Below are 15325 nucleotides of genomic sequence, written 5' to 3' on the forward strand. Positions count from 1 at the left end.
GCTGGAGCACAAATCAGCACTATAACAGAAGGCTTCATGTGTTATGAGTAGCAGTACGTATGGGAGTGTGTAAACACTTGTAGATGCAGGAGAAGATATTAGGTTGTATGTGTGTGCAGCCATAGCAGCAGATGCACATCCAAGCAAGCACTGATTTGCAGATTAAAAGCAATAAAACGTCTAAATTAAACTTAGTTGGGTTTTTTTTTTTGTTTGTTTTTTTAAAAAGATATTTAGGCGATCTAACTGTTGATTCACTGTTTTTTTCCATTAATATGTATTTTGAAATATGATTTGTATGTAATAGACATTTAAAAACCTTTCAGTTTGTAACTAAGTATAGACCAGCTGAAGATTAGTCAAAGTTGAAACCCTTCTGACTCAAATGCCTAAATTCATTTTGACACTTTTATTCAACCAAGACACATTCTTACAATACGTCCTCCAGTACACAGCACTTTTGCATGAGTTTAATAATTTTGCGGGTTGTTGGTTGATATATGCATATATAATTCATTCTATCATTCTTGGCTTTATATTCCTACATAACAGTCAAATTTTGCAGGATACATCCAACCTTATCCGTGTTTTCTGCAGGACCTCATTTGTAGCTAAACATACAATACTGTCATAATGACATCATGTTTGGTTTTTGTTGGGACAGAATTGTCAACTCAGAAACACATTAAAAAGTAGCTTGTGATGTCAGAAAATGTCATTAGTTTGTTGTCACTATGGGCCCTATATTCATCCTAACTACTGTGGCCTGTACACCAGAGCTTTAAAGGACATTTTCCTTCCCATGTCCCATACACTATGTAGACAAAAGTACCCAGACACACCTCATTATGGGGTGCTTTTTCAGGGATTGGGCTCAGCCCCTTGCTTCCAGTGAAGGGAAAACTTAATGCTTCAGCACACCAAGACATTTTGGACAATGCTATGCTTCAAACTTTGTGACAACAGTTTGTTGAAGGCCCTTTTCTATTCCAGCATGACTGTGCCCCAGTGCACAAAGCAAAGCTCCATAAAGACATGGTTGGATGAGTTTGGTGATAAACTCCTTCCCAGTTGTTTGAGTTGTTTATACTTTTCTGAGGTTTAGGTAGGTTTAGAATTAGTTAAATGAATGCATTAGCCACATTAAATATTTCCCATTTTACTATTAATAACATCACTTTCACAAAAATGTAAATTTCAGCACTATATTGTACAATTTCATTTTGCTGCTGCTTGCATAGGTCAATTCAACATGTCAGTTTCTACCAAAATACACACAATAATAAAACATTTTCAGTGGTTCAACACCGTACAAAAATACAGTTTTTCTAATATTTTGATTCTCCACAAGAAATAGAAAAAAATATAACATTAACAGTTTATGTTCTGAATGCTTCAAATACATATTTTCTCCTTAATAAACATGAATATTCATGGATAAATGGAAGAGGTAGAGAAAACCAACAAAGAAACAAACATGCTGTACAAAGGAGCACAACTTCACCTGAATACCAAATTCCTACTTCCAGTACCACAAAATAATGAACACAGCTACACAGAGCATTCACTCCAAAACACTATGGGCCCTGGTTTCATCATAAGGTGTAGGCAGTGGCACAGGTTCGCTTGATTCACAAGATTCTGGGTAATTTAATGATTTGGAGGTGCTGACGCAGAAGAGGTGCACTGCAGTGTAAAAGGATATGGGCTGAAACACGCTTTTGAGAGAGTAGACATATTATTTCTGGGTCCAGCTATCAGCAGCTCGTAGAGGCTGGGAGATGGCTTGTACACTTTTAAACAAACAATGTCCTTGTCCATTTGGCTTGTGTCCTGTGTCAGTCATGAGTGACCTGAAATGCTTTTGCAGGCTGCAGCAACAGGACTGTTCAGATATAGAAGTGGTATCTCCCCGGTTTGGCGAGGACCAGCTTCAAGGTGCAAGTGTCTCAGCACAATAGGCCGAAGGCAGTTCGGTTTTGTTATCATTTTACAAGTTCCTGCACTTAACGAAATTTGAATTCATTTTCAACTGTGTGGACCCGTGACCCCACAGTTTTAACTTTAGAAGCTGCAGCTGTCATGGCAAGTTCCCATAAGAGGACAGATGGAAAAAATTCTGCTCGGGGCCAACGAAATCCAAAGTCACTCATGCAAGGACGCTGGACTTTGTCGAGAGGAGAAATGCTCTATTCTTAGACGATAATAACATTTTGGTAACTTTTGTAACATGACTTAAGTTAACACATAATTAACTTTCATGCTAGCAATAGTTTTGAAAGAATGACATGAATTTCTGGATTTTTGGAATGAAATGTTTCACATATAAACATAACTTCAAAATACATAACCACAAATAAACACATCTGAACAAACACGGTTTATGAAATACACACGCACACACTGTAGCTAAACACACAGGCACACAGGCGTTCACACACACACACACAGTACTGCACATGCACATATGTCTGAATACACTTGAGGGTCACCAGTTGCCACAATCGAATTGTACAAAACAGTTACCTCCTTTAATCTCCCATAAATAATTTTAACAGATTTTAAAGTAGGTTGTTGAGAAGTGCTACACGTTCCATTTTGACCTCAATACAATGTGCCAGGTTAATTTTGACACATTTGTATCATCACCATAAACAAACAAAACCAATGTGAAAACACTGGCAACATCACTGCATTTTACATGTTCCGCCATAGGATTGGATTTGGCAGGAAATTGGGTGCATTTTTTAACAGAATTAAAACAGGAAAAGTTGAGTTTTCTTTTTCAAACAGGGAAAAGCGTTTAGGTTTTTTCTTACTGGTCAATGATGGGAAATATGAGAGGTTGTAATTATGAAAAAAAAAATATTGAGCAGACTGGATTGACAGGAAGGAAGGACATATACATCCTTTTAGCAACAGGAAGCAATAGATCATAATTACACACTGACGGTTAGATATGTCACATCTTGTGTTTTCACAGAGTACACGCTAAATGTTTCAAGCCATTTCTCCATCAGACAAACATCTCCTTGTTGACCCACATGAGTGTGCGCGTGTCGTTGGGTTTGCATTCATACTCGATGCTGTTGAAGCTGTTCCCCCACTGGCAGTGGTCCCTCTTGTTGTAGTTGTAGTACTTCACCTGCCACACAGTTTCAAACATCCCCACCTCTGTGAACTGAAGGAGAAGCACACACACACACGCACACAGAGATGAGTGCAAACACAGACAAACACTAACAGCTTTCAGCATCTTTAAGTGGTCTGATTTGGTGAAACACACACTGATAAACACACACACACTCACACTGTATCACCATGTGTGAAAAACACGTGAAGGTGAACTGAAGAGGAAGCTGGACAGATGGGTACGTGCACACACAAACATGCAAACACACACTGCGTCATCCCAGAGGCCAGGGGGTATGAACTGGACAGATGGGGAAGGACGCACACAAACAGTGATGTCAAGGCAGACGAGTTTACTTCTAAGAATCTTTACTCTCTCTTTCTCCATTAAAAAGAGAAGCTAAACATCCATCCATCCATCCATTTTCTATGTGGCTTATCCGTCAGGGTCGCGGGGGAGCTGGAGCCTATCCCAGCTGACTACGGGCGAGAGGCGGGGTTCACCCTGGACTGGTCGCCAGTCAATCGCAGGGCCAACACACAAAGACAGACAACCACACACTCTCACACTCACACCTAGGGGGCAATGTAGAGCAGCCATCCATCCATCCATCCATTTTCTATACCGCTTATCCGTCAGGGTCGCGGGGGAGCTGGAGCCTATCCCAGCTGACTACGGGCGAGAGGCGGGGTACACCCTGGACTGGTCGCCAGTCAATCGCAGGGCCAACACACAAAGACAAACAACCACACACTCTCACACTCACACCTAGGGGCAATTTAGAGCAGCCAATTAACCTAATGTGCATTATTTTTGGTATTGTGGGAGGAAGCCGGAGAACCCGGAGAAAACCCACGCAGGCACAGGGAGAACATGCAAACTCCACATAGAAGGGCCCAGACCGGGATTCGAACCTGGACCGGGATTTGGCTCGCCTTGGACCCTGCTATGAGGTGACAGTGATAACCACTGCACCACCGTGCCGTCCGAGAAGCTAAACATGTTTTTTTGAACTTTTAAATCAGATGGCAGGACTTTCATTGCCACAGCACCAAACAGCTGCTTCTTTCAAGCGTCTGCGTATGAAGCTGAGTAGATTTGGCCCCCAAACACTGGGGACAAATTATGTGGTTGATGTTTGAACCAAAACACAATGCACATTCATGCTGGTGGAATTTTAGTGCTTGACAGGCGAGTGTTTGCGTCACATGAGTGGTTTGAAAATCACAGCATCTTTTAACTATTTTTTTTTTTCAGGTGAAAAAAGGCAAAGAGTCTTTTTTATGCTTGGGTTTTGGACCGTTGCTCACACATAACAGGACTTTTAAAGACATCACAATGAACTCAATGTGAAAATGTGGTTTTATAGACTGAAGTGTTTATCCAGAAAACAGCCTACAAATTGTCTGACAGTGAAAAGAACTATACCCACAGCGACAGCACACATCTGGTACGTAGTACCATAAGTAAGACATTTAAGTGTTAGATGGACATTTGAGTCTGGCATGTGGTCCATTTGTTCCTAATGAAGATGTAAATCTTTTAAAATGCATTGAATACTTTAATTTTGAAAGGCCTGAATAATTTTCCATTCAGCCGGACACTATTTTTAGCAAATCTTACTGGAGCAAATAGTGTATTCGTTGGTGACTGCTTTCAGCCACGTCACCCAGGAAAACAATGATGTTTGGATCTGGTTTCATCTGTTCAAGTGCCGCAACAGTACTAGTGAATTATTCCTCATTCAAGGAGGTATGAAGGGGATTCTGTTGCTCAAATATCAGACTTCTTCAAGTAATATGATCAATATCATATAGAAATCTCATAGTAACCATCAATATCACCAAGCTGGAATCAATGGAACTGAGTTTGTTACACACAACTGAACTGATTACTTAATAAATGTTTTTATTTATTTATTTTTTTGTTTGTTTTTGCAAAACCATGTTTGGCTCACCTTGATTTTGAGAGAGTCCTCACCTATCATACCAGTAGCTGAGGTTTAGACAGAGTAAATATCTTTATCCAATCTCTAAGACGGTTTCCATGTTGCCTGGAGTTTGTCTTCTCCCCCAGCCGGACAGGAAACCAAACAGACGCTCCTCTGATCCTGAACCCTTGCTGGCTATGCAGTGATTTTTGAATGTTGGACTTCTCTCGCCTCTGCCTCCAGATTAAAGTTAGTTTCCTGCCCTGTGTGTTACCCATACCTGGATGTTGATCTGAACTGGCTGCCTCTCTCCACTCTTGGTGTGCGCCACCCCTTCTGTGTCGTACTGGCCGGTGTAGACCACCGCCTGCGGGTCTTTAGACTGCTGCTCCAGAGGGAAGGTCACCCCACCCACACTCATGGACCTGAGACGAGTACACAAGACATCTGCCGTCTGTGGTCTCACATTCACATGAGCATGTGTGGGAATGTCACGATAACAGATAGATGGATAGATAGATAGATAGATAGATAGATAGATAGATAGATAGATAGATAGATAGATAGATAGATAATTTATTGGTCCCGAGGGAAATTCAAGAATTCAATTAGATGTATGTATTAAAAATAACCCACACAATTTAAAAAAAAATGAAAAATTAAAAAACACTAACTAATAGATGATGAGTTCAGTGTCTGCTGTGAAGATCAGCTGTGAGCTTCATACTCACTGTTGCTGCCAGGATTTCACGTTGACAGATCTTTAGTGAAATCGGTCTTCAGCTGCGTTTCATGCTCCAAATTGAACGCCTATGCATCATCACGTCTGACCTATTTTTATACCGGAGCGCATGTTGCAGCGCATTTATTTTTACAGGCTGATATTTAGAAAGACATCACTAATCCTTATTTGGAGACGGATGTACAACATCGTTCATTACATAATCATGAATTGTAGGCAAATCACAAGAGGGCGGAGACACAAAACCCAAACGTGGAGTCCTAATCTGTGGTGGATTTGACTTGCGGCCAGTTAGGGGTTTATGCTGCCTTCAAGCGCTCCTCGTAAAATTAAGCCCACGCTTGAAAATATGACTTGTTGAGTACTTAAGTACAGAGCTTCTGATAAAAAAAATTAAAAAAAACTAATCATGGCAACAATATCGCAGTGTGATTCTAACATGAAAATGTGTCAGAGCCATTTGTAATGGATGTTTTCTCTACAGTCTGGAAAAACCTCCACTTTTCTTCCTCTTCATGTAACGGCCATATCTCCGAGCGTACATGAATGCAGTCTGTGAATGAATCTGTGCTTACCTTCTCAAAGAAAAATCGGTTAAATTAACCACTATGAGAGCATGCAAGAAATGAGCATCACGCTCACTTTCAAAAACAATCAAGAAATGTGTTTAAGCTCTGTGGCATTAAAAGGGAAAACACGAGCGTACGTCCTGCCGAGGAGGCGGACAAAGACGAGATTGTTAAAAAGCAACGAGGCTATTTTACCAAATCAACAAAAGAAACTGCCAACATTCTGCAAATGAAAAATAAATATTTACAGTTAACAACTTCATTATATTAACAGACAACCACCGCAATCATTCGGAAAGCTCCATGTGCATTTCTGCCTTCCATTTCGTTCATTAGACCAAGTGAATCAAGTGATCTTTGTGACATCTTCCAGGAAGAAGTTTAAGGAAGATATTGTCCTGTCGATGTGTTTGTCTTCTGGAATGGACAGGTTTAACACCGCAGTTTGGGTTATGGCAGGATCATTCATGTCTGTAACAAATATCGCAGGGATACCTACGTGGCCTCGACCGCTCCTGGCTTAATGACCACCTCGATTTTGTATTTGGATCCGGTCAGCAGCTTGATGGTCCGGGTCTGTCCGAACCTGGCGCCGTCGGACTTGAAGTGCACCGCGGTGTTGTTGGGAAGCATCTTCAAGGAAATCCCAATTTTGACGATCTGAGGGACGTCGGCCATGTTTCCATATAGCTGCTAAGTGAGCGATCGGAGGGGATTGTGGGGTGTGGGTGATAGGTCGCAGGTGTGGATCAGTTCACGCAGACGGAGAAATGCCGTGCGAACAAGTCCACAGCATTGCGCACAGCAAGGGGAATTGCGCCGCGGCGCGCTCCGTAATCCCGTCCAACCTGCAGCACAAGACTAATCCCAACCAATGCTCTCTCCCTGAAAATCTCTCACGCCCTCACCCTCTTTCCAACTGTCCCCACCCTCCCTCTGCCCCCTCGTCTTCCTGTTTCCCTCCGTCTTTAACTAACTTAATGAAGCATCAGCTCAGATCTCCCGTTGGATTTCAGCTGGTTGTCCGACGTGGCTGTCGCTGTCCGTGGTGCTTAAACTCTGCCAATTAAGACTGTGGAACATGAAGGACAGGGACGTGTACAGGAAGAGCACCACCAGCTCTTTGTTGACGTTTAACTTTATATGGTCATTTGTAGTATTTAAATGTTATTTTTTTCCTGATTTGGCCTACCTTCCACTGATTGAGGTAGCTGACCTCTAGTTGTAAATGAGTCAGTGTTAGGCAAAGAACAAATACGAGTCTAATAATCAGTCACCTTATAGTCACCATAATCCACACCTGCGACCCATCACCCACACCCCCTAAACAGTCTAATAATCCAGCATCCACCCTGCAGTCTACTGTCAGACACCACAGTCTACACAGAGAGCAACATTTTCTATCCAGTGAGATCCGTATGGGGCGGTTGCAATGCCTCACGAAGCCAGCTAAAGAAATCTCTTAAATAATCTTCACTTATGCTCATACACGGATCTGAAGCTGAAGCAACCTATAACAAAGCAGAACAAGCCGCTGGAAGTCAAGGTTGGCTACGGGAGCGTTTCTGGGCGTCACGAAGTGCGCTCCAACACTACTGGCAGATCCGCTTCAGAACAGAGAAAACACTGTCAGCTTTCACTCACCTGCTTGGGTTTCTTATGCATGAAAGTTGTGTGTGTTCACTGGTGTCTTACGGAATGCAAAAATCCCTTTTTAAAATCTACTAACAAAATGGTGACTAGACATAAATAAGAAAGCTGTCGGTATAGTGAAAATGTTTTTGAATTCATTAGTTCTTTTCTATGTCTGAGTCTGTGTTATTGTAATATCTCTTTTTTCGTTTTATTTGTTTCTTACTGTTCTGAATAGTGATTGTAGCCTATTGCTGCACACTAATATCACCACCTCATGGCGCTGTTGCCTTGTTTGTATATTGTAGATAATTACAAGTTGCCCACAAATTATAGTAGCCTACAGTGACAAAACAGCATCTTAAAAAATTAGCCTCACTGTAAAGCTGTAGCTATCTTGAGAAAAAAGGAGGAAACAAAAGAAGATCAGCGTAAATGGTCGGTGTTGTTTCTCCCTACCCTGAGTAACCCTACATAGTCATTTAATAATAAAATTATTATTAAAATACAGACAGGATCTATTTAGGAAATCAGTCCATCAATCAATCAATTTAACACAATCCGATAAATCCAGACATTCAACACTGATTGCCGAGGGCTTTTTGCCAACCCCTGTTGGAGCTTCTCCTGTAACGCCCATGTTTGACCACTAGAGGTCAAGCTTTGATCACAGCAGGTGAGACCCTCAGCCCGTCTCAGTTTAAAGCATGTTCAGCAGAGTCTGATCATTTTACAGTAGGTCAGTGACGCACATGATGCCGTCATATTGCTGACATCACGACGAGTCTTGGATGAAGGAAGCCAAAAAGTCAACATCTCTACAAATAGTAATAATGATAATACTTTCAGGTGCGGACTGCCACAAAACAGAAATAATGATAACATCACAGTTTTAATAATTTTTTTTCCCACTTTGTTGCTGACAGTTGAGTCTCTGTTAATTTGACATATTTGATTTTTACTTAAGTAGAGTTTGAAAAGACATAGCCAGACAAAAAAAGCTACGCTGGTCACATGGTCCGTCAATAAGGAAGAGAGTGACGACATGACATAATACGAAAGCGTGTTCGGCTCCGGGCTGGGATAGTCTGAGACCGAGCAGACCTCCGTCCCCGTCCTCCAGCTGCTGAATCCGCCACTGTTCACTGGAAATAATCTCGGCGTGCTGTTCAGCTTCGGCCAGTTCACTGATGGAAGTTTAAGTGTGACAAACGGTAGCCTACTCATGCATTGTGAAACCCGTTTCAGAATGTTTTCAGTGATACCAGCAACTGCGCGTCCAGTTCCCTTCTAAAGTTGGCCTGAGGCGCAAAATAAGAGACCTTATCGTCTTTCAAGGGTTTCAGAGATGAACTGTAGGGGTGGCAGATCTTCGCAGCGTGCTGGCTTTATTCACTGACATAAACACATCAAAACGATCAACCAACGTGAGAGTTTTGGGCAGCAGGCATTTCCTCGCCTGCGTAAAACTTGCGTCATCCGTTCCCTGGTGTCTTCTGACGCTTCTTCAGTTGAAATGTATTATTTATGTTGAAATATATTGATACTGCCACAATTGTTCGAGATCACCTACAAATCCAGTGGTTCTCGTGGTGCTGGCTGTGCTGTGCCCTTCTGCGTTCGTGCGTAAAAGACAAATACAATTTGAGGCAGCACCGGCAAGCTCCACACACTTTGACAGAAAGAAGCAAGACGGCGAGTTAGAGTGAGTAGGGGGAAGACAGTGTGGGAGGGTGGGAGAGAGCCCTCCCCCCGCCAAATGTCTCGATGGATCCACTCCTTCTTAACGCAACTCTTGCCCAGGCTTGCGCAGATGGCCAAAGTGTCCAAACCTGACTGTGAATCTGCTCAAACGGCCACGGGATGACAAGATGAGAGCAGATTAGATATTTAACTCTTCACACGCTGCTTTCTTTTGTTTCGTGTTGAGTGCAGTTCAAAGTAGCCAAACATCCTCTGGCGAAAGAGCATTTGGCTACATGTGAATGTCTGCCGGTCTCCCAGCGCACTGCGCTGGTGATGCCATGCCGAGAAGTAACACCGGCGACGAGAGTGGTGGCACCGGACTCTGGCTGAAGACCTCAACGGGACGCCGGGTGCAGGAATACCCACTGAAAGATGTGGAATCTGGGCGGAGGACGATGAATAACGCGGTGCGAGTCGGGGACGGTCTTCTGTCTCCCACCGCTGCAGGTGCGGTGGGAGCGGAAAGGAAGCAGGGCGCCCGGCTCAGCCTGCTGGGGAAGCCGCTGACCTACAGCGCGCAGAGCGGCCGCAGGAACGCACGGTACCGGCGGCTCCAGAATTATCTCTACAACGTGTTGGAGAGACCGAGGGAGTGGGCTTTCGTCTACCACGCTTTCGTGTGAGTACTTGGACTTTTGACCACTTTGCAGCAGAGCTAGACAGCATAAGGCACTTAAAACATCTTTCACCCACTGTTCATTCTTTTGAATGGGACAACAGTTTCCCCAACATCTGAAGGCTGAATTTAAAGGTTTAATGTTTCAGAATGTTTCAGTGAAAAATGGTTTAATGTTGGATTTAAACAAAGTGAAATGGAATCATGCTACACACACACTCACACACATGTCATGATACCGAACTGATTAGAGTTGGATGAGGATGTGATTTCGATACTTTCTTCATTTCTTTTATTCTCTCACATAAGCAGTTCCATCTCCCTCCAGGCTGCACACGTGAACGCAAACACGTGCAAATGAATAAAAAACACAAATACACACTTTCCTTTCCCTAATTTTTATGGTCCTGTGGGTTAGATTATCCTCACTGTGACTATTATTGACCAGATTTCATTCATCTGATGACTGAGTTATCTGCATCTCAGTACAGGATTTCTCTTGAATGTGTCACCTGTTGCACCAGCTGCAGTGTGCAGAAAACACAGGTGACTCAGAGCCTGAAACAATCCAGATTTAATTTAAACACGGGCTGCAGGTGCGTGTGCTGGTATGTGAAGGTGTTTTGTGTGTGATATTGCACACCCAAATGCTGAAACTGCATGCAGAATCAGGAAATCAGACGCAAGCATGATATTAGCTCCAAGTTCTTCCTTATCTTTGCGTAACAGTAGAAGCTCCAACAGATTTGGGCCTCTTTTGAAAGGTGCAAGCTGTGGACTGAAAGGGTTGAATCTGATATTAACTGCCACTCCCGTGCTGCTTCTGAGTCTTTCATCACTGGTTTGGACAGGGAGAAGAATGAGTCTGGGAAAAGTCCTGCAGGCTGACATGTTTCAGTGGTTAAACTCAAAGCAGCCTTCAACTGCAACGCTCTGGTTTTTCTGGTGTGACACGGCTCCTTCATGGCCAAAATGCACATCCATGAAACATCCAGTTTCCTCTTTCTTCTTACCATTTCAATTAACCAATCAGGAGATTATTGCTAACATTCATTCCAAATGTTCCCTGTTTGTGCCTGTCTAAATTATAGGTTTAGTTGTTCTGTTGTCCTGGTGGTGTTTGTGTACCCAAAACAACAAATGTTATCTTGTTGTGGTAACAGAGATAATCTGCAAGATCCCTTTGTAATTTTCTTTTCTTTTCTTTCTTTTTTTTTTATTTGCTGTGCTGTTTTTACGCTGCACATCGAGCATCGAGCTCACCTGTCGAGCAAACGTTGTGGGAGGTGCTGATGCGACTTGATGGTTGGCTTTCCTGTGTATACTCAGGAATGGATGCAGTCAGTGCTCCCTGTTAGCAGTGTATTTAAAACACCAGTCAATGTAAAATGCATCATGTCCTGTATGGCTGAAGATATTTCAGAGGAAAAAAGCTACACTGTGTAGACAAAAGTATTGGGACATCTGACCACAACACCAGCAGGGACTTTAATGACATCATAATCTAAATGCATAGACAGCTTTACAGTAATAACAGCTTCCACTCTTCTGGGAAGGCTTTTCGCAAGATTTTGGAGTGTTTCTGTGGAAATTTTTGCCCATTCATTCAGTAGAGCATTTGTGAGGTCACACACTGATGTTGGACCAAACGGCCTCACAATCTCCGTTCCAGTTCATCCCAAAGGTGTTGGATGGGGTTGAGGTCAGGACTCTGCGTGGGCCAGTCAAGTTCTTCCACACCAAACTCATCCAGCCATGTCTTTATGGAGCTTTGCTTTGTGCACTGGGGCACAGTCATGCTGGAATAGAAAAGGGCCTTCAACAAACTGTTGCCACAAAGTTTGAAGCATAGTATTGTCCAAAATGTCTTGGTGTGCTGGAGCATTAAGATTTCCCTTCACTGGAAGTCAGGGGCTGAGCCCAGCATCTGAAAAACAGACCCTTAAAGAAGTGTTCCTGGATACTTTTCTCTACATAGTGTATCGGACTGGGAATGTTTTGTTACACAGGGACTTGGTGTCTCATTGAAGATCAGATTCTGTATGGACACAGCTGTGGTTATGTAATGAACACTGTCTTTTTTCTTATTGCAGTGCATCTGTCTGTGCATATACAGTGTATATATGCAGCATATGCATTCAAACACATACACCAGCGTGGTTGGAGTGATGAAATACCACATCCCCACCCCTTTCAGAAATCTTGTTGGGCGAGGAGTGCTGTGAGAAGGAGGATGTGGAGCTGTCAGAGTTGGGGCTGTGAAGCCGGATGTTGACGTTTTATTTGCTCAGGCGGGACAGCTGAGGTCGCAGGGGTTAAGTTGTTGCATCTGCTCACAGCCGCGGTCCGAAATGTACTGTTGAAAAGCAAGATAAAGAAACCTCAGAGAGATTTGTACAATAATCTCACTTTGAGGGCAAATTGGCAGAAAGTAAAGTTTGTTTTTTACGAACTTTAAGGCAGAAAATATATTTTGAAGGTTCAGACAGAAATCGTGGATGTGCATGTAACTTCTGTGCAAACACGTTTTACTCTCTGATGTTTACTCCGCAAATACCCAGACAGCCTGCATGTGTGTACGCAGGGTATTTTATTAGCATTAATGTGGCGAATGATCTTGATCTTACAGTTGTTGTGTCGTCCTTTTTTACACTTTAGACGTTTAGATATGATATCCCAGATCCACTGCCACTACTAAGAAATGTAGGCAGAGGCAATTTTGTCCCCTTTGCTTCACCACATTAGAACAAACAATGATTTTAACCATAGTCTTGATTATCAAAAAATGACTTTATGTAAGGGCATCAGGTGAAAAAAAAAACAAAAAGATGGAGACCCCTCAGAATATTTTTGACAGTCACAGTGATTATGTGGCATCTTGATTACAGAGGCTGGGACACTTTGTTTTGTTGCAGCTATCTTGGTCTAGACTTTCGACTTTTGATTTATGGAGGTATTTTTACATGAGTGCAGATTGTGTTAGTGATCACAGAAAAATATGTTGCACTTACATTTGCATACTTTCCAGTGATTTTCCAATTGCTCTGGCACTTGCGGTCTTAGAGTCTTCACATATTTATGTCGGTTCCTGTGTGAGTCTCGTGTGTTAAGGCCTTGACATGCCACTACGCCAAAAGCGATCTGCAAAAAACAAAAAAAAACAAAAACAAAACAAAAACAGACCACAAACACTATTTGGCCAAGGTCCTATTTCAGAATCTAATTGGACTCCTGTAATTACCATTTACCATTACCATGACCATTTATGGCACAAAAAAACAAATACACTGCAACGGAGTAATACTTGTTTATACATTCAATTACTCTACTAATGTTTTAATGGCTTATTTGAAGGCAAACATTTTCTGCCTTATCCAGGAGAAGCAGAGCTTCTTGGGAGTCTAATTGGAATCTGCCGCCTCAAAAAATCTGCAGGTCTCCTTATTAGACTCCCTTTAGCAGTCGTTCATTATCATCACACGGACGCCATTTCACAGTGGACCCAAGTGTAAAATCCACTCATGTGACGTCATGTTTCCAGCAGCTGCCAATAATGTTTTATGAATGGATTTGAGACTCGTTTCAATTAAACAGTGAATTGCTGGGGTGCAGCACTGATGCTCAGTGGGAACAGTGGTACTGAGAGACATATAACAGTAAAGGGAATCACGTTGTTCAAAATGTAAATTATTCCTTCTAAGGGATCTAAATTGCGCTCTATTTAATATTCCTGACATTCCTGTAGAACACATATGAGTATTTGTTGACAGTTTAATTGCCACAGTCATTTCCGGACTGCCAGCCAGCTTAAAGATCTTTGCTCATTTGTGGAGTTTGTTTGAAGTCGTTAACTTGTTGCCGTTTGCTGTCGCACCAAAAAAAACATTCTGGCAACTCATATATGAAACCGAAGTCATTGATCTTAATACATTCAGTGGAGTTCATTCAATAGTTTTCACGTAAGGCTGCAGTAAAACTTTGAAGTTCAGATTTAATTGGCACATAGTAAGTCACATCTCTTGTGCAATAAATTTTTATTGTGGGTAGTTTTGATCCAGCTTGCAAATGAAATTTAGTCAGTGAATGCAGCGTTCCGTTGTAATGTGTGAATAAACCCTGGAGTGTAACGTTATGGTTGGCTAATATATCAGCTGCTCTGGTGATCACAAGCTCCAAGCTTCATGTTCTGCGCTGATTTACTGTTATTTCAGTGTGTCAGATGACATTTAAATTAATGGATGTCTTAAGTGGTCACCCCTCATCAGTCGCTCCTGTGCACGTAAATGTCACGCAGCACACAGCAGTTAATGCACACACATATACACACACATGATTGTACAGTGGCTTACATGCTTACTCGAATAGATATGCTGTGTGTGCGCAGACGAAAAGGCAGAACTAAATACACAAACACGCAAAGACACACAGGAAGAAATTCATCATATGTGCAGTAGGTACTCACTCACTCACACACACACACACACACATGCATATAAGCTGATACACTCACAGATACAGATGTTCACTTTAACTAGAAACACACACACACACACACACACACGACTGACAAATATCCACATTGTGTGCAAATGATTTGGCCACATAGACTAACGGCCCTACGCATGTGCCACATAAAAACACATTCACACGTCGAACGAGATGAACAAACACACACCAAAAGAAATTAGATGATTTATAAAAGAAAAGTTTCCTTTGATCATTTAATTAGTAAGCCGTTGTGTTGAAACAGATGCTGCTGTGTGTGCATGGATCCATGCTGCGCAAACGTGTCAGAAAACAGTTTGATCGTGCGTGTGTGTGAGAGAAAGAGTGTGTTAATGTGTGTGGATATTTGCAATCTATGCATGTATGCTATTCTGTATTCTCTCTATAGGAATCCCTGATGTGCTGCAGTATGAATCAAGACACTGATAAGCATCTGGGCTTACTTCTTGCC

At 42.3% G+C, this 15325-nt stretch overlaps 2 protein-coding genes across 2 annotated transcripts in view; one reads left to right on the forward strand and one right to left on the reverse strand.

Moving 5' to 3' along the window:
* Positions 1–1232: 1232 nt before the first annotated feature.
* On the reverse strand, positions 1233–7235 carry cnrip1b (cannabinoid receptor interacting protein 1b). Its single transcript, XM_046402114.1, has 3 exons — positions 6874–7235; positions 5344–5488; positions 1233–3181 (listed from the first exon to the last, which is right to left on the reverse strand). Exons 1-3 carry the CDS (start codon positions 7050–7052, stop codon positions 3017–3019), a joined length of 489 nt encoding a protein of 162 aa, XP_046258070.1. The 5' UTR covers positions 7053–7235; the 3' UTR covers positions 1233–3016.
* Positions 7236–9157: 1922 nt separating this feature from the next.
* Positions 9158–15325, forward strand: part of kcnq5a (potassium voltage-gated channel, KQT-like subfamily, member 5a) — an 83894-nt gene continuing 77726 nt past the window's right edge. The window contains exon 1 of the mRNA XM_046402732.1: positions 9158–10371. Within this exon, the coding sequence (XP_046258688.1) occupies positions 9992–10371 (380 nt within the window). The 5' untranslated portion in view covers positions 9158–9991. The remainder of the gene's footprint in view (positions 10372–15325) is intronic.

The sequence above is a fragment of the Scatophagus argus genome, chromosome 10 (genome assembly GCF_020382885.2).
Source record: "Scatophagus argus isolate fScaArg1 chromosome 10, fScaArg1.pri, whole genome shotgun sequence".
NCBI lineage: Eukaryota > Metazoa > Chordata > Actinopteri > Scatophagidae > Scatophagus > Scatophagus argus.

Coding starts and splice junctions, on each gene's coding strand:
- cnrip1b (XM_046402114.1), bottom strand. CDS start 7,052: ATGGCCGACGTCCCTCAGATCGTCAAAATTGGGATTTCCTTGAAGATG. Junction 5,489..6,873: donor CCAGGAGCGGTCGAGGCCAC/GTAGGTATCCCT, acceptor TACTCGTCTCAG/GTCCATGAGTGTGGGTGGGG. Junction 3,182..5,343: donor CAGTTCAGATCAACATCCAG/GTATGGGTAACA, acceptor CTTCTCCTTCAG/TTCACAGAGGTGGGGATGTT.